We start from the raw sequence: 18,307 nt of genomic DNA, 5'->3' as shown, positions 1-18,307 counted from the left end.
CTGGCAGTGCTCAGGGGTCATTCCTGGCAGGGCCTGGGATCAACCTGGGTTGGTCATGTGCAAACATTTTACCTGCTGTACTATCAGCATCCTGAAGTGCTAAATCCTTAACCGGGCAAATGGGATCCTGGGAACTTCAACTTCCTGTGTCACTTTGGATTAGCTGTCCCCAATCTTGCTCAGTACAGCGTCTCTCTTCTAGCCCTCCTGTACTCCCTTTCTACTCCAGCTTTGAATAAACTGGATCCCATAAAGCCTTATCCCAGATCCTATGGTACTATGTCTCTGGGCCCTCCACCACTGAGTCCTAACACCTCTTCCTGGAATTGGAGTCATAGCACAGCAGGTGGAACCTTCACATGATTAGATCCCTGGTAACAACCCTTATGGTTCAGGGGCCCCAAACCTCCTCTACCACCAAGGAACCAAAGACAAAAAGGAGGCAAGTCAGAAAGAGCAGAGCAAGCTGCGGGGGGCGAGGCAAGGGCAAGAAAACACAGGAGGACGCGCTTACTAAAAAAAGACTCAACTTTAATCACAACCTACCCAACTCCATCCATGGAAGTCTCCAAACCCAACAAAAACCCACAGTAAAATCCTCCTATGGAAGAAACCAAGCTTTGACCAGCCACAGTGCTTGTGGGGAGGCCGGGCCACAGGCAGCCCCCATCCCAAGACTGGCCCCCACTTCAGTTTCTCAATCTGAGTCTGGGCTAAGTGAGGGAACCACTGCCTCTTCCCACAATGCTGAGAATTTGTAGCAAGTTCCGGGAGGGCTGGGGGAAATCTCTCCATCCAGCCCGTTATTGCCCAAGGGGCTATAATGAATACCCCCCAGGCTGCCGGCAGCACTCCAAAAGCCCAGCTACAAAAGTGGGCTCAGCTTGGCACCCCTCGTGACTTTGCTTTAAAGCCCTCCAGTACGTTCAGCTGGGGCTGCCACCGGAGCCCACGGTGGGGCTTCAATAAAATGTGCACGAGGAGGAAACAATCCCCCCTACAGTCCCCACCAGACGGTCCCAACTTGGAGCAGGGCCACTCAAAAGACGCGCTCGAACTCTGTCTGATTGGTGGTGGCAGGGTTGCGGCTCTGGTTGGTGGCCTGCTGAGTGATCTGGCTGCCCTTCCGGCGCGGCGGGGCCAGGTACTCGAACATGGACGTCAGGTGTGTGGACAGCATGCCCTTGAGGTCCGAAGGCATGGGGTCGGACCAGAAGAAGTCGTGGTTGAGGGCGTCATCGCTGTCGATGCGTTGCGAGGGGTCCAACACCAGCAGCTTGTCGATGAGGTCCAGCGCGTAGGGGTCCCGCACATAGGCCTTGAGCCTGTCCTTCACCTTTCGCTTCTGGCCCTTGACCAGCTCCAGCTTTTCAAACAGCTCATATTTGTCCACATTGGGCCATACCTAGAGGCAGGTAGGAGGGGAGGAGAGAGGACAGTCACTGGGGGGTGGGGAAGAAGGGAGGGTAGGGTTTTAAACTGGCCTGCTAACCAAGTACCAAAGGACCTGAATCTGTCTAGAATAGATGCTCCCAACCTGCTCTGGAGTGCAAACTTGACCTCAACTCCAGAGTGAGCACAAGGCACAGGAACCTATTTGGCTCACTCTGAATGCCAGGCCAGGGAGCAAGTGCTCATGCCCAAAACAGGATGGCTTTCCTCAGAGGCAAGTCGATGCCAACTTCCATGGCCTTTCCCTAGGCCACAGAGGCTGCCCATGGCCCTGTGCCTCTGGCAGCCACACTGCAGAGGGTACACTCTACTCCACTGTCCCCTCTGCCCGGGTGAGGGAGACTTCTGGAGCTTGCAGAAGCTCTGGCTGGAGGTCGGGACCAGGGCCCAGACAGCTTGGCTACGCACCTCAGTGGTGATGGAACCACAGAGCTGGCTGATGAGGGCGAGCTGGTGCTGCTCCGTGTTGCCCTGCATGATAGGGCTGCGGGTCCACATCTCCGCCATGATGCATCCAGCACCCCACAGGTCAATGGGGGGGCCGTAGTCCCGCTCCCCTGGGAAGAAGAGCGCCCCAGGGGGGCTCTTTGAAACCGAGGGCCTCCTGAGACGCACTGCCTCGGGGCTGGCGGCTCAAGAAGCCCTGACAGCAAGGGGCCGAGGCTGGGTGCGTGCCCGGCCTTGGCCCCCCTCTGTCGGTGCCTGCATCCTCACCGAGCAACAGCTCTGGAGGCCGGTACCAGAGCGTCACCACGCGATTGGTGTAGCGGTTAGGCTGGCTATTCTTGGCCAGGCTGAAGGCTCGGGCCAGCCCGAAGTCTGCCAACTTCAGGACCCCATCTCGAGTGATGAGGACGTTGGCGGCCTTCATGTCCCTGTGCAGGATCTGCGGAGAGAAAGAGAGTGAGTGTTCGGCAAGGCACCCCTGACCTTTCAGCCATACTTTGCCACACACGAACACACACCCACACTCCCTGGTAAGAGGGCAGATCAACCCAGCCGGGTCTCTACCTTGTTCCGGTGGATGTAGTAGAGGCCATTCAGCAGCATCTGCATGACCCTCTTAATCTCAGCCAGTGTGAACTTGACCAAGACATTGCTGAGCAGGCCGGCCAGGTCATGCTCGCAGAAGTCAAACACCAGATAGATGCTGCCTTTGCAGCGATTATAAGGGGAAGCTGAGGAAGAAAGAGAGAGAAAACCAAGGGAGGGGATTAAGTGAGTAATCCCCTGTGTAACCCATTTACCCCCAGTCAGCCCCACCCACTCCAATCCTGGGTCAGGGACAGCAGCATCAGCTGGAGTGTCTTTCTTGGGGAGCAAAAGCTTCTAGTGCCTCCGGTCCCCCAGGTGCTGCGGCAGATCCAGGAATGGACCAGCTCCAATGAAAGAACCAGAGAAAGCAGTCACAGCTGGGTCGAGAGGAGGCAATTGAAACAGGTCTGGTTCTCAGGCCTGCTGAGCCTTGCTGCTCTCTCCACTAAAAAATTGGGGTGAGACGACCCATCACTGACCTTTGGTCCGACAGATCTCAATTAAGTTGACCACATTCTCGTGTTTTAGAAGCTGAAGGATCTTGATTTCCCGCAGGGCTGTAATGGGGAACTGGGCAGAAAGACAGGAAGAAGGGATCAGAAGCTGAGTGAGGGCACTGAAGACCAAGGTGCTACACAGGGGATCCTCCTGGGGGTGAGATGGGGACAGACCCAGGAGATAGTTAAGTCTTGGGAGGAGGGGGCCTTGAAAGTGATGATCTCTGAGCTGTAATCTGTGTATGCTAAGAGCACTGTATATCTCTCACCAAATTAAAAAAAAAATGCACCAAGTCTTTTATACCATTTGTGCTTTAACTTAAAACTCACTTGTGGCAAACCAGCTCAGCCTGCCCTCCTAAGCCAATTCAGCCTTCCCCAACCCCCACCCCCACTAAATCAAACCATACTCCAAGGAACGCAGCTCAAGAGAAGGCTGGGGAGCCCAGCCCACCTCTGGAAGCATCATGTGACTCCCCCTCCTGGTCTTAAGTAGTCTTGAGGGACTATTTAACCTAAAGAATGCAAAAAAGGGGGCCCAAAATATCAGAAAGCAAATACATAATTTGAAAGTCAAAATTCCGTGCTCGCTTCGGCAGCACATATACTAAAATTGGAACGAAAGTCAAAATTCCCTGGAATACGGGGCCTGAGCAGGGGCGCTAGAGGTAAGGCGTCTGCCTTGTAAGCAAACACTAGCTTAGGACGGACAGAGGGGTTCAATCCCCCAGAGTCCCCTATGGTCCTCCCAAGCCAGGAGCGATTTCTGAGCACAGCCAGTAACTCCTGAGCATCAAAGGGTGTGGCCCAAAACGAAACCAAACCAAAAAACAAAAAGAAGTTCCCTGGAATATGGAAATTGCTCCACCCCACCCCGAGAGACTACATACAGACACACACACACACTTATCTAAAGGACCCCACCTACAAGGGCCTACATGGTGGGTGGGAAGAAAAAAAAATTCACCCCTGGGGGGATAATTTTTTTTGGGGGGGGTGGGCCAGCCCACCGGGTCCGGTACTCACCCCCTCTTTCTCATTCTCCATCAGAACCTTCTTCAGAGCCACTTTCTGGCCGGTCTTGCGATGCTTGGCCTTAAACACCTCCCTGGGGAGAGGAGGAGAGAAGGGGGGACACCCCAGAGAGGGAGAAAAAGAAAGGGAGCTCAGCGGATTTTGTGTGTGTGTGTGTGTGTGTGTGTAGGATCCCTAAATCTAGAAGTGCCCCCCCATCCCCACCCCCACCCCAGCAGCCTTGGGTCAGAAAATTCCACTCCCTTCCCTTCTGCTGCAGCCCCTCCCAGGCCTTTCCTGCGAGAGGCTCCACCCTGCCTGCCACACGGCCCAACTCCATCGACTCCACTCCACTAGGCCCGGCTTAGTGGGGGGGAAGCCCGGGGCGCCCCACCTGACCCTCTAGGTCGCCCCGATCGCCATCCCAGGGTGCCAAAAGGGGTGCAAAGGGTGCAAAGGCCCCAAACTCCCATTGCTCCCATTGCTCCTCCATCGACTCCACTAGGCCAAGCCCGGCTTAGGTGGGGGGGAGAAAGCCGGGTCGTGCAGAAACCTGACCCGCTGGGGCGCCCCGATCGCAAGGCCGCAATGTCGGGGTGCCCAAGGGGTGCAGGTGGGGGCCCCCTCCCATTGCTTCCATTGCTCCCATTGCTCCCCTCGGGGCCTAGGCCTTACCCGAAGGTGCCTTGGCCGATCTTGGCCAGCTTCTCGTACTTGGTGACCTCGTCGCAGAAGGGACACTCCACCGAGTCGTACTGCTTGGCCATGGCGGCCTCCAGCGCGCCGCCGCCGCTCCCGGTCGCCGTCGAGGCCGCCGCCGCCGCCGCCGCCGCTGCTCCTCCAGGCGCCGCGCTGGGTCCCGCCGCCGCGCTCCAGGGCCCTCCGCGGCCGCGCCACTTCCGCCTCCACGGCCACTTCCGGCCCCGCGGCGCAGGCCCCGCCTCTTCCGCCCGCCGCCCGCCGCTAGGCCCCCTGGGACTTGTAGTTCCCGGGAGGCCGGTGGGCGCCGCCGCCGCTGCTGCTGCTGCTGCTGCTGCGCCGCTGCCCCCGCCGCCGCCGCCGCCGCCTCCGCCCAGGCCCGGCGGGGCCCCGACGGGGGGCGCGGGCAGCCGGGGCGCCGGGGCTGGGGCTCGGGACGCCGCGTCCCGCTGCATCCGCTCGGCCTGCTGCTGCTGCTCCCGCTGCTGCGGCTGCTGCTGCTAAGCCGCCGCCGCTCTGCTCTGCTCTGCAGCCCGCAGTGCTTTGCTCCTGCTCCGGCTTGCTCCTGCTCCGCCTCCCGGTCTCTCCGCCTCCGCCGCCCGCCCTGCGCCGCGCCGGGCCCCGGAGCCCGGGAGGGGGCGCGTTGGGGAAGGGAAGGAGGAGGCGCCCGGCAGCCCTGGCCTCGCCCCCGCGCCCGCCCGCCTCTCCCCGCCTTCACCTGCCGCGTCACCGCCCCGCCTCAGTTTACCCCCGGCCCGCCCCCCAACTCCCGCCACCCGCCGCCCGTTGGCTGGCTGGCTGGCTGGTTGACACGGCAACCGGAGGCCGGCGGGGACAGGCGCCCCCCAACTCGCAGGAGGCAGGCAGGCAGGCCGGCCGCCGGGGCGTCGTGCCCTAGGCCTCTCTCGCCTCTATCTAGGCTTGCAGCCTAAGGGGTCCTGGGGGGCCCCCTCCCAAGTCTGGCCTCCTCATCTACACACACATATATGCACCTCAACTCTGAGCCCCCCCCTCCCCCCCAGGGAGCGGCCTGCCTTTCGCTCTCTCGCTCCCTCCCTCGCAGTTTGGTGTCTTGCCATAGGTCTTTGATTTGCTCAGCACCCCCTGTAGGAGATGGCAGAGAGGGAGGGCAGACGTTGGCCTTGCAGGCTGGAAGGACGGTGGTTCGAATCCTGGCATCCCCTATGGTCCTCCCACCCGAGCCTGGCTGGCTGGCTCACTGGCAGGAGTGATTTCTGAATGTAGAAGAGGCAGGAGGAACACCCCTGAGTGCTGCCCCCCAAAACAAAACAAAACAAAAATCAAAAAAAAAAAAAGCAGGGGTGCTCCACCCGCAGCCCCTGCTGATCCTAAACTCACCCCCCTGTTCAGGGTTTATCATGGGGGGGGGCACAACCCATTATACAGAAGAAGATGTGGAGGCTCAAATCACTTGTCCACCCCTCACCCTACCCCAAGGTCATGGAAGGTCAGCACCTGCCTGGTGATCTGAGGATTTGGCTTGACTGGCTCTTTCCTTTATTTTCTCTTTTTGGTTTTTGGGTCACATCCGGCAGCACTCAGGGGTTACTCCTGGCTCTAGGCTCAGAAATCGCTCCTGGCAGGCTCGGGGGACCATATGGGATGCTGGGATTCGAACCACTGTCCTCCTGCACGCAAGGCAAATGCCCTACCTCCGTACTATCTCTCTGGCTCCCTTGACTGGCTCTTTCTGCCCCTTGGGAGGAGGTGTCAGGGACGCCCAGGTGACCAAGTTTGTCCCTGCTGGACCTTCCTCTCTCACTCCCCAGACTCTCTCTCCCCGGCATCTTTCTGAGCGCTGCTCTGATTGCAGTTTTCTTCCAGCTCCCAGATCTGGACCTGGCCTGTCTGCTGCCGGTGGTGGTTCTCTCCCGGCCTCCCCTAATGTGTTCCCTAGGTCTGAGCCTTCACTGCGTGTCCCTCTGCCCCTCACAGCCCCCCTCATTCCAGAGCCAGGTCTGTGTGGCTTCTCTTCCTTAATTCTCCCGACTCCTTATCTGTGTCCTGAGAACCTCTGTTCTGGGAGGGAACCCTGCCAGGGAGGACCCTGACTGAGGTCAGGCAGGAACTGGAGGTATAGACTAGGCTGGTTTTTCTTCCTTGGGAGTGACGTGGACTCAGCCTCCGGGATGCATCATTGACAACAGGGAAGCCATTGGCTGAACTCGGGGCGGGGAGACACAGAGGGAGGAAATAATAACTGGTCATTAGGATTCTTTGAGGTCCATGCCTTCCCTTAGGCCTTAGCTCAGTTTTCTAGCATGAGAGGAGGGGTCTGCTACTCCCCCTGTGGGGCACCAAGGGGCACAGGAACTGGATATCACCACCTCACTGTGGCACAAACCCCAAGTCTCTTCCTGTCCCCAGGACCTCCCCAGAGGACTAGTGGGACCAGAGCAGGGCCTGCTGGCCGGGCTGCCTGGAGGCTGATGGAAGTAGCTGGGGGGACTGGACAGAAATCTGCATAGGGGCATCCCCTAATATTGAGATCTCTGTTCCCACCAGCCAACCAGAAGTCATGTCCTGTGGGCTGAGGCTTCAGCAGAGGTTATAGCGCTGCTCTTTCCTCCACCCCATCTTCCCTGGTCTAAACCACCAGTCACTTCCCCTTGGGGCCTTCTGTTCCCCCTGGGGATGGAGGTAAGTGGGCGTGGGCAGAGGCTCATGAGAAGGCAGAGGAAGAAGAGGTCATGCTCCTCAGAAACTACTACTTACAAATTCTGATTTTGTTTTTTTTAAGTTTTTGGGTTACATTTGGGTCTACACTCAGGAATCACCCTTGGCAGCTCAGGGGACCATATGGGGTTTCGGGGATTGAACCCAAGGCAGGCAAGCACAAGGCAAGCATCCTGGCCCCTATCCTATTGCTCCAGGTCCTGAGTTCTAATTTCTTGATTGTTGGTTGGAAGAAAGTTCTCAGCACCCCTGATGGGGTCAAAGGGACTGGCACAGGGCCATGCTTGGTACAGATCTGCTGATTGAGTGGGTCCTGGTTCTACTGCAACTTCACAGGTGGGAAACGGAATAGGAAAGGGCACCACTAGCCAGCTGTTTGACCTGGGTTCTCTGTCTCTCTCCCAAAATGGCCATGGAAGTAGACAGAATGCTGAGTTTTTCTGGGCTGCAAAAGGGATCACTAGACTGGGAGTGGGGAGCCCTCACACCAGTTAGGCTATGACTCTGGGTTGATTATTTGCTGTGCCTCTAGAACTGTCCACTCAGGTGGTAGCTATTGTCAGATTCAAATCCCCCAAAAGGAAACTGAGGCTTATAGTGCCTAAGGTCACACAGTCAGGAACTGCAGAATTGGGCTCTCTCAAAATACCCAGTCGTGTTCGACCTTCTGACACTGAACCCCCAATACCAGCTTACCAATGAGGCCTTTAGAAGCATATTTTGAGTCCCTAGGAGAACAGATCCAGCAGACCTTAGGTATATGAAGCCACTTCTGTCTCAGGGACTTTGGGATACAAGGAAGTATTTTTTTGTTTGTTTGTTTATTTGTTTCTTTGGGAGGCCACACCTGAAGTGTCACATTTTCTTTTTTTTTTTTTTTTTTTTTTTTTTTTTTGTGGTTTTTGGGTCACACCCGGCAGTGCTCAGGGGTTATTCCTGGCTCCGGGCTCAGAAATTGCTCCTGGCAGGCACGGGGGACCATATGGGATGCTGGGATTTGAACCGATGACCTCCTGCATGAAAGGCAAACGTCTTACCTCCATGCTATCTCTCCAGCCCCCACATTTTCTCTAGGAGATTGGTCAAGGATTGATTCCCACCGAGCTCCCAGATAGGAAAGGCAGTTCCCATTTCTTTTTTTTTTTTTTTTTTTTTTTTTTTGGTTTTTGGGCCACACCCGGTGACGCTCAGGGGTTACTCCTGGCTATGCGCTCAGAAGTCGCTCCTGGCTTGGGGGACCATATGGGACACCGGGGGATCGAACCGCGGTCCGTCCTAGGCTAGCGCAGGCAAGGCAGGCACCTTACCTCTAGCGCCACCGCCCGGCCCCGGCAGTTCCCATTTCCCTGTCAGATTAGGTCAGGGGGAACAATTCCAGTTGTAGAGATTCAAAGAAAATAATTCACACAATGAAGAGGTATAGGAATGGATTTGGGGAAATCCAGTGCTCCTGCAAGGAATTCAAACTACAAAAGCTTTCTGCTCCTAAGATGGGAGTGCAGCTCAGTGGAAGAAGACCGAAGAAAGAGCCCCAGCCCTCCTCAGACCCTTGCTTTTATTGACAAGAATCAGGTACCAGGCCGGAGAGATAGCACTGCTATAAGGCATTTGCCTTAGACACAGAAGGACAGTGGTTCAAATCCCGGCATCCCATATGGTCCCCCGAGTCTGCCAGGAGCGATTTCTGAGCGTAGAGCCAGGAGGAACCCCTGGGCGCTGCCGGTGTGACCCAAAAAACAAAATAAATAAATAAATAAAAATAAAAAATAAAAAGAATCAGATACCACCCTAGGGTGGGAGCAGAATGCCAAGTAAGGAATAATCCAATATACTATCACCAGGTCACACCCTAGGGTGGGGTACAATAATTGATTCGAGTAGGATCAGTAACACCACACACCCCCAGCAATGCTCAAGGCTCACTCCTGGCTCTGCATTCAGGAATATTACTCCTAGCAGTGCTCAGGGGACCATATGGGATGCTGGGACCCAATTCTCGGTCAGTTGCATGCAAAGCAAAGACCCTACCTGCTGTACTATCATTTTGGCCCCGGACACAAGGGGTTCTAATACAGATGAGGCTCTTAATAAAAATGATGAAGTGTTTTGTTTTGCTCTGTTCCTTGGGAAATCTGTGTTTATTTCACGGGCCCTTGTATCTGCCCCACTTGCCTTGGTGAACCCTGGCTCAGTGTCCAGGTGAGATTTCCAAAGTGGCCAGGTGGGATCTGAGCAGGGCTATGTGAGCCCAGCACCTTTTGGAAACTGAAACCAACCTCCAACCTCTGTTACCTGAGTCCAAGACCTGCTAGGCAAGGAGGACAAGGAGGGAGGGGCAGACCAGAGCCACGATCCCAGGCCCCAGAGGTCTGCGTGGACCTGGAAGAAGTCCTCAGCGATGACAGATGGAACGATGGAGCTGTGGAGGGGAGGAGAGAATGACCTGCAGGGGACAGCCATTGCAGAAGTGTGCAGGGCTGTGTGCATGGGCTGGACTCCAATACGGGTGGAGACAGCGTGTAGGACAGCCCCTGGCCAGCAGGTCCCCAGCCGCACTGCCAACGGCCACTCTCCAGGCAGCACAAAGGGGCTCTGAGCTCAGCGGAGCGGCCACACTGAACCCATTCATTGGCCCAGGCAGCCCACCAGGGGCCCTGGCGCCCCAGCCAAAGGCTGCCACCCCCCACCCCCCACCAGCCCTCTGCCTGGGGCCCACCACACAGCTCTGGCTGTCCCTGCATAGAATCGCTCCTCTCTCTGCAGAGCTAGCAGGTTTGTAGAAGTCACAGCCAATGACTCTGGGGCCAGTTCTCACTGTTTGTTTGCTATGGGGTCATGCCCCAGCAATGCTCAGGAGTTACTCCTGGCTCTGCACCCAGGAATCACCTGGTGGTATTATAGAAGACCATCTGGGATGCCAGGGATTGAACCCCAGGTCGGCTACATGGCTACATGCAGGGCAAACACCTTCCCCACTGTACTATCGCTCCAACCCCACTTACTCCTTTCATTCCTTCGACAGTCCTGGAAAAGGGGCCACCATGAGCCCATTTCACATCAGGGAATCGAGATCTTGAGTGCCAGGAAAGTAGCTCTCAGGGGCAGAAAGAGGAGTGTCACACTTCAGCCAGGAGCCCCCATCACTGGGGGCTGTTTTGAGGGACAAACCAGAGGATCCACCCTCAGCCTTGCACTGGGAAGACACCCCCCTCAGCTCTACTTGACCCCGTCCCTTTTCTGGCATCATCGTGAAAATGGTCAGGGGATTCCAGCCTGGGGGCTGGGAGTCAGTGGTCTGTCTGTCCTCACTTTTGGGGCTGTGAAATGGGCTAGAACAGTTCTTCTAGAGGATGCTCGAGGGTTGGCCATGGGGCTGCCAGCATCCGGCCTGGCTCATGTCAGTCAGTGCTGGAATCTTCCCTTCTCCCCTCTCTCCCAGTTCAGGGCCTTACAAACCAGCCCACCCCCCCCCCCCAAAAAAAAAAAAAACAAAACAGCCTTTCTTTGAACTATGAACTCAGCCCAAGCCAGGCCTGTTGTTCTCATGGCTTGTGTCCCCCACTTCCTGAGTCAAGAGCAGATGGGAGCCAGAGAGATTTCCCACTGGGCTGAGCACATGTGAAGCAATTTGGATGGAGGCTGGTGTTTAATGCCTAGCACCACATGGTCCTCCAGAAAATGTTGGAAGCAGCCCCCAACCTACAGATTGGGAGAAGCCCCTGGCCAGTTTCCAATGTGTCCCCCCAAATTGGCTCAGCTAGGCCTTCCTACAACACAGTACATTGTTCCATTGCTGGGGCTCAGGCATGAAAGTTAGGACCAAGATCTCCACAGCTGGAAAAGCGGGTTTCAGGTAACTTTGAGGGACTTCAGCTTCCACATCTGTTGGAATGAGGGAGAAGAGAAACAATATGTACTTAGTGTTGGACAGACTAAGTGACCTGAAGACACTCATGATCATTGTTTTGTTTTGGGGTCCCACCCGGTAATGCTCAGGGCTTATTTATTCCTGGCTCTGTGCTAGGGATGACTCCTGGTGGGCTTGGGATGTGGTGCCAGGGATCAAATCCAGGTTTGCCATGTGCAAGGCAAGTGTCTGACCTATTATAATACTTCAGTCCTCATAGTCACCATTTTTGTTTGTTTGTTTTAGTTTGGGGGTCACAGCTGAGGGTGCTTAGAAGCTAAGTCCAGGCTCATGCTCAGACCCCAGTGATATTTAAGGAACCAACTGGTTCTAGGAACTAACTGGAGCCTGTGGTTTCTTTTTTCTTTTTGGTTTTGGGGCCACACCCGGCGATGCTCTGGGGTTACTCCTGGCTGTCTGCTCAGAAATAGCTCCTTGCAGGCATGGGGGACCATATGGGACACCGGGATTCGAACCAACCACCTTTAGTCCTGGATCGGCTGCTTGCAAGGCAAACGCCATGTACTATCTCTCCAGGCCCGAACCTGTGGTTTCTACATGCTGCCCATTGGGTCACCTCTGGCTCCTCGGTTTCTATCTTGTTTATTTGTGGACCATGCCCTGTGGTACTCAAGGCTTACTCCTGAGTCTGTGCTCACTCCTGACTCTGTGCTCAGGAATTACTTCTGGCAAGACTCAGTGGACCTACTATGTGGCCAGGGATAAGCTCTGATCACTTGTATTCTATTCTGATCACTCATATGCAAGACAAGTGCCCTGCTCCCTCTGTGGTCACCTTTGTTACTGTTGGTTTGGATTTTGGTTTGTTTTGGCGTCACACCCAGCTGTGCTCAGGGTTTACTCCTGACTCAGGAATAAATCCTGGTTGGCTTGGGAAACCATCGGGGATGCTGGAATTTTTTTGTTTTTGTTTTTGTTTTTGGGTCACACCTGGCAGCACTTAGGGGCTACTCCTGACTCTTCGCTCAGAAATCGGCCCCAACAGGCTTGGGGGACCATATGGGATGCCGGGATTTGAAACACCATCCTTCTGCATGCAAGGCAAACACCTTACTTCCATGCTATCTCTTCAGCCCCGATGCTGGAAATTGAACTCAGGTCAGCTGCATGCAAGGCAAGCACCCTACACACTGTACTATCTCTCTGGCCTTTAGTTACTATTTCTTTTTATTTCCCAGCATTCAGGGGTTATTCATGGCTCTATACTCAGAAATTGCTCCTGGCAGACTCGGGGACCACATGGGATGCTCGGAATTGAACGTGGGTCTGTCCCGGGTCAGCTATGTACAAAGCAAATGCCCTACTGCTGTGCTATCGCTCTGGCCCCTTAGTTACTATTTCTATGGCCTCGTATGACCTGAGAGCCTGGGACGGGAAGGAAATGACCCAACTCTCCTGTGATCCTAGGATGGGACAGGCATTGGAGAGGTGGCAGGTAAGCCCTGGTCTTGACCTTCCCCCACAAACCTCACAAGTGTGTTTGAGAATCGTGAGAGAACTTTCATTTCCTCCTTTGTTCTGCTTGTGTGTGGGAGAACACACACATAGCTATGTACCCATGTATGTACATACATGTCTACACACAAACATACACAAATGTATGTATGCTCATATCCACATATATACATAACACAACATAAACATGTCCACTTCCATCTATACATACATAAACCCACATAAACAAACAGGTTGTAGAGGGGGAAAAATCTTGCATTTGTGGGTTGTAGGACCAGCCAAGATGAGTGTGATCCAGCCTCAGTTTCCCCAGCTGGTACAATATGTGTGTGTATGATGGGCTTGGGATCAGTGCATTGATTCCAGCCTTTTTGTTTTGGTTTGGTTTTGGTTTTTTGGTTTGGGGCCACACCTGCCAGTGCACAGGGGTTACTCCTGGTGGTGTTTGGGGGACCATATGGAATGCTGGGGATTGAATTGGATTGGCTGCATGCAAGGCAAACACCCTACCACTATGCTATTGCTCCAGCCTGATTCCAGGTTTATTTGACTAGCTGCCTCCATTTTCAGAAAATAAATCATTTAGCGCCCCTAGAAATCGACTTTTTTTTGGGGAGGACACACCTGGCAGTGCTCAGGGGTTACTCCTGGCACTGCTCTCAGAAATTATTCCTGGCAGACTCAGGAGACCATATGGGATGCTGAGATCGAATCCAGGTCGGCTGTGTCTAAGGCAAGTGTCCTACCCGAAATCAAATTCTTTAAGCAAACAAACAAAAATGCTTCCTAATTACACCTGAGCTACTGGTACCACTCCCCCAAGATCAGTTCAGTGCCCTTCACAGTAAGCAGCACTGCCCAATATGGGAAACAGGAGGCCAGGTACAGAATGGACCCAATCAGCATGGGCACTGTTTTGTTTTTGTTGTTGTTGTTTGTTTTGGGCCACACCCAACAGTGGTACTCAGGAGTTATTCCTGGTTCTGCACTCAGAAATCGCTCCTAGCAGGCTCCTAGCAGCAAATGGGGTGCTAGGAATCGAACTGGGGTCCACCTCTGGTCAGCTGAGTGCAAGGCAAATGCCCTACCGCTGTGCTATCTCTCAAGCCCCTAGTTTTTGTTTGTTTGTGTTTGGGCCACCCGGGGGCGCTCAGGAGTTACTCTTGGCTCTGCACTCAGGAATCACTTTTGGCGGGCTTGGGGCACAATATGGGATACAGGGATCAAACCCAGGTTGGCTGCATGCAAGGACAATGCTTTCCTTGCTGTACTCTTTGGTCCCCAGCACTGCTTTTTTTTTTTTTTGGGGGGTCACACACAGCAGTGCTTAGGGGTTACTCCTGGCTCTACGCTCAGAAATCGCTCCTGGCAGGCTCAGGGGACCATATGGGACATATGGATTCGAACCACTGACCTTCTGCATGAGAGGCAAACACCTTACCTCCATGCTATATCTCCGGCCCCCTAGCACTGCTTTTTAAGCCCTACTTTTCACTAAGTACTACACCCTGGATGTGGGCATTGAGACTTCCCCTCTACTCATGGGGGAAACTGAGGCACAGGGAAGTGAGTTCCCAGGCCCAAGATCATAGTGTGGTCCTCTAGGAGTGGAACCTGGGTCTTGTGGTCCCAGAGCCCACAGAAGGCTCTGCCCTTCCCATCTGTCCCATCCCCATCCCTGGGGGGTACAGTGGGGAGGGTCCAAACACAGACTAAGCTGCTCTCTCCAGCCCCCTGTCCCACTGCTGGCCAGACCCTTGACAGCTGCTGGCTGGTCCCCAGTGGCCCTGGCCCAGTAGGCTCTGTTCCCAGAGTCTGTGGTTGGTTCCCCACAGGCCTGTGGTCTGCCCCCCTCTGCGCCCTGCTGCAGGGCCAGAGGACTGAGGGGGGGGGGAACCACAGGGGCCTGCACTGAGGAGGCCTCACCCCCACACCCCTGCAGAGAGGATGGGAGGGTGGAGCTGTGGGGAGTTTTGATAGTTTAAAAATACACAGAGGAAGTGAGATGACTTAGATGCAGTGGGAAAGGGGAAGAGGTGGTGAAGAAGGACACCTCAGCAGACGCTACAGAGCAACGGACCCGGCTTCGAGGTGGGAGGGAGGGGTACCCGCTCCAGGATGACCGAGGTACCCAGGAAGGCCAGCAAGAAGTTCAGTGAGTGCTGGTGCCCCAAGCACCATCCTTGCCTTTCAGCCTGCCTTGGCATCTGGGACTTTGCACCCCTGCTGTCTCCTCCTTTCCTCTTCCTCTTTCTGTCCCTTCCATGGAGGGGGCTCCTCTGAACCCAGAGGTCCCTGTATCACCATCACACTGTCCCTGGGTCACTGGTTCTGCTGCCTCTTGGATTGTCCATCTCTTTCCATGCTTGCATCCCTCTGTGTCTCTAGCTCTGGTTCCTCATCCCCCTAAGGCTCAGGTGGGGGAGTCCAAACGCTGGGCGGAAGGGGGTCCTGGGATACTGGCCACCCAACCTCACCACACACATGGATGAGTATCATTCGTTTCTTCTCTGCCCCTGTGCGGCCCCTCCTGGTCCCTGGTGTGTGTGTGTTGTTTGAGGGGGACATTTGGGTGAGGATTGACTGGATAGGCCTATGTCTTACAGACTGAAATAGGGAGCCTCAGTTTTCCTCCCTGACCTCCAGACCCCCAAGCACAGGATCCAACATGAGGGCTGAAAAAGGAGGGGACCCTGGTTTCTCTCTGGCCATTGGCACTGCCCTGGGGCAGCTTTCTGAGCCAGGCAGAGAGATGGGGTGAATGGGTAGGGTTGAGAGAAATGTCCCCACCCACTCCAAGTGGCACCCCATTGGTGGCCCTGGCCAAGTCCTTTCCCTTTTGGGATCCTGTTTTTCTCATCAAATGGGGGGAGGGTTCCTGCCACTTTCCCAGTATGCCTGTGTACCCAAAGGAGACAGAGGGGCATATAAATGTGGAGGCGTTAGTTTTGTTTTTTTTTTTTTTTCCTTTGTGCTCCTACTGAAGCGTTGGTGGGGGGAGCCAGCTGGGAAACTCAGGGGACAGTCCCCTGGTGGGACGCCCAGCCCAGCGGAAGCAGGACCTAGTTTCGTAGATCGAGGCTGAGCTGCCTGAGTCCACTGTAGCTCAGCGACAGCAACAGAAAGGAGAGGACCACAGATGGAACCCGGGGCCCCTCTGGGTCATAGTCACAATCTAGACTCCTAATGCCCCAGCACACACACACACACACACACACACACACACACACACACACACACACACACACACAAGCACTCTCTCTCTCTCTCTCTCTCTCTGTCTCTCTCTCTCTCTCTCTCTCATCTTTCACATGCTTATGTTTAGAAATTCACACACTCACACAACTCATATTTGTACACATTCACTTTTATTTGTTTTTTTGTTTTTGTTTTTTGTTTTTGGGTCACACCCAGCGGCGCTCAGGGGTTACTCCTGGCTCAATGCTCAGAAATCGCTGCTGTTAGGCTCAGGGAACTGTATGGGATGCCAGGATTTGAACCATTGTCCTTCTGCATGCAAGGCAAATGCCTTATCTCCATGCTATCTCTCTGGTCCCTTGTTTTAATATTTTTGTGTTGGGGCCACACCTGGCAGTGCTCAGGGGTTACTCGTAGTTCTGTGCTCAGAAGTCGCTCCAGGGACCCGGAGAGATAGCACAGCGGCGTTTGCCTTGCAAGCAGCCGATCCAGCACCAAAGGTGGTTGGTTTGAATCCCGGTGTCCCATATGGTCCCCCGTGCCTGCCAGGAGCTATTTCTGAGCAGACAGCCAGGAGTAACCTCTGAGCACCGCCGGGTGTGGCCCAAAAACAAAAAGAAAAAAAAAGAAATCGCTCCAGGTAGGCTCAGGGGGCCATATGGGATGCCGGAATTTGAACCACTGTCCTTCGGCATGCAAGGCAAAACGCCTTATCTCCATGCTATCTCTCCGGCCCCACACAAACACATACTTAATCACACACATTCGTGCTCACACATGATCACAGTCATATACTTACACATTCTTGCACACTCACACAGACTCGTGCTCAGAAACTCAATTACACACACAAACATACACACAAACAAACTCACACACGGACACCCACACACTCAGACTCTCACACATTCACTTACACCACTCACAATCACACTAAAAATTATAACTCACACACTCTCAGACATTCATATACACACACTCACAATACCTTCACATGCAAACTCACAAACACACACATACATACAAAACACAATCACACACATACAATAGTCCTCACACAAGCACACACAAACACACACAGACCACCCACCTGCTGCTTTGCCTTAGTGAATCATTTCAACTCTCTGAGCCTCACTCTTCTCATCTGGAAAATGGAGCTTCAATTGTCTTGGAGTGAAAATCCAGGGAGGCCCCAGAGGAAAGGCACTCCTCCTTTCCATCCTCTCCTCCTCTGCATTGTCTCCCTGTTCTACTCCTCTCTGATCTCTTCTCCATCCTCTTTTCCTCCTCTCCTCTTCATTCATTTTTTTTTTAAATTTAGCAAATATTTATTTTCTCTCTCTCTCTTTTTTTGTTTTTGTTTTTGAGTCACATCTGGCAGTGCTCAGGGGTTGCTCCTGGCAGGCACGGGGGACCATATGAGATGCTGGGATTCGAACCACCTTCCTCCTGTATACAAGGCAAATGCCCTACCTCCATGCTATCTCTCCGACTCCAAATTAGTACTTTTTATTATTATTTTATTGATTTATTGTTTTTTTGGGGTGACACTCAGCGGTGCTCAGGATTTACTCCTGGATCTAAGCTCAGAAATCTTTCCTGGCAGGCTCAGGAGACCATATGGGATGCCGGGATTCGAACCATCATCTGTCTTGGATCAGCTGCGTGCAAGGCAAATGCCCTACGTCTGTGCTATCTTTCTGGCCCCCAAATTAGTACTTTTTAAAAAGCATAATTGAAAGAAATAAGAACACTCTGTGCATAAATCAGGGGATTTATAAAGCATCTTAATATCTTCATTCTTTTTTGCTTATGTTGGCTTTAGCTTTTGGTCACACCCAGAGGTGCTCAGGGATTACTCCTGGTTTTGGACTCAGGAATTATTTCTGGCAGTGCTTGGAGAACTGGGGCCCAGAGTGATAGCACAGCAGTAGGGTGTTTGCCTTGCATGCTGCCGACCCAGGCATCCCATATGGTCCCCTCAGCCTGCCAGGAGTGATTTCTGAGCGCAGAGCCAGGAGTAACCCCTGAGCACCACCGCAGAGTGTGGCCCAAAAACCAAAACAAACAAACATATCTATATGTGACACTGGGGTCGAATCCAGCTCAGCTGTGTGCAAGGCAAGTGCCCCCCCCACTAGAGCACTCCCCTCAGCCTCCTCTCCATCACTTCTGACACCTAGTCTCCATAGCAGCAGCATGTTAGATACATGCCTGTCTTTGTCCTCCCACTCCTATCATCTCTATTTCTTTTTGTTTGTTTTGTTTGTTTTTTGTTTTTGGGAGGGGCCACACCCAGTGATGCTCACAGGTTACTATGCACTCAGAAATC

The 18,307-nt window shown here is 54.0% G+C and overlaps 1 protein-coding gene across 1 annotated transcript; it reads right to left on the bottom strand.

The window, feature by feature from the left end:
- Positions 1-510: 510 nt before the first annotated feature.
- On the bottom strand, positions 511-4,783 carry CDK9 (cyclin dependent kinase 9). The gene is made up of 7 exons (XM_049774188.1): positions 4,674-4,783; positions 4,011-4,092; positions 2,967-3,057; positions 2,464-2,630; positions 2,167-2,338; positions 1,861-2,009; positions 511-1,405 (listed from the first exon to the last, which is right to left on the bottom strand). The coding sequence occupies exons 1-7, from the start codon at positions 4,763-4,765 to the stop codon at positions 1,040-1,042; spliced, it is 1,119 nt and encodes a 372-aa protein (XP_049630145.1). The 5' UTR covers positions 4,766-4,783; the 3' UTR covers positions 511-1,039.
- Between the last annotated feature and the right edge of the window lie 13,524 nt (positions 4,784-18,307).

This window comes from Suncus etruscus, chromosome 5 (assembly GCF_024139225.1).
Source record: "Suncus etruscus isolate mSunEtr1 chromosome 5, mSunEtr1.pri.cur, whole genome shotgun sequence".
Taxonomy (NCBI): Eukaryota; Metazoa; Chordata; class Mammalia; order Eulipotyphla; family Soricidae; genus Suncus; species Suncus etruscus.
This window is presented reverse-complemented; position numbering and strand designations above follow the sequence as displayed.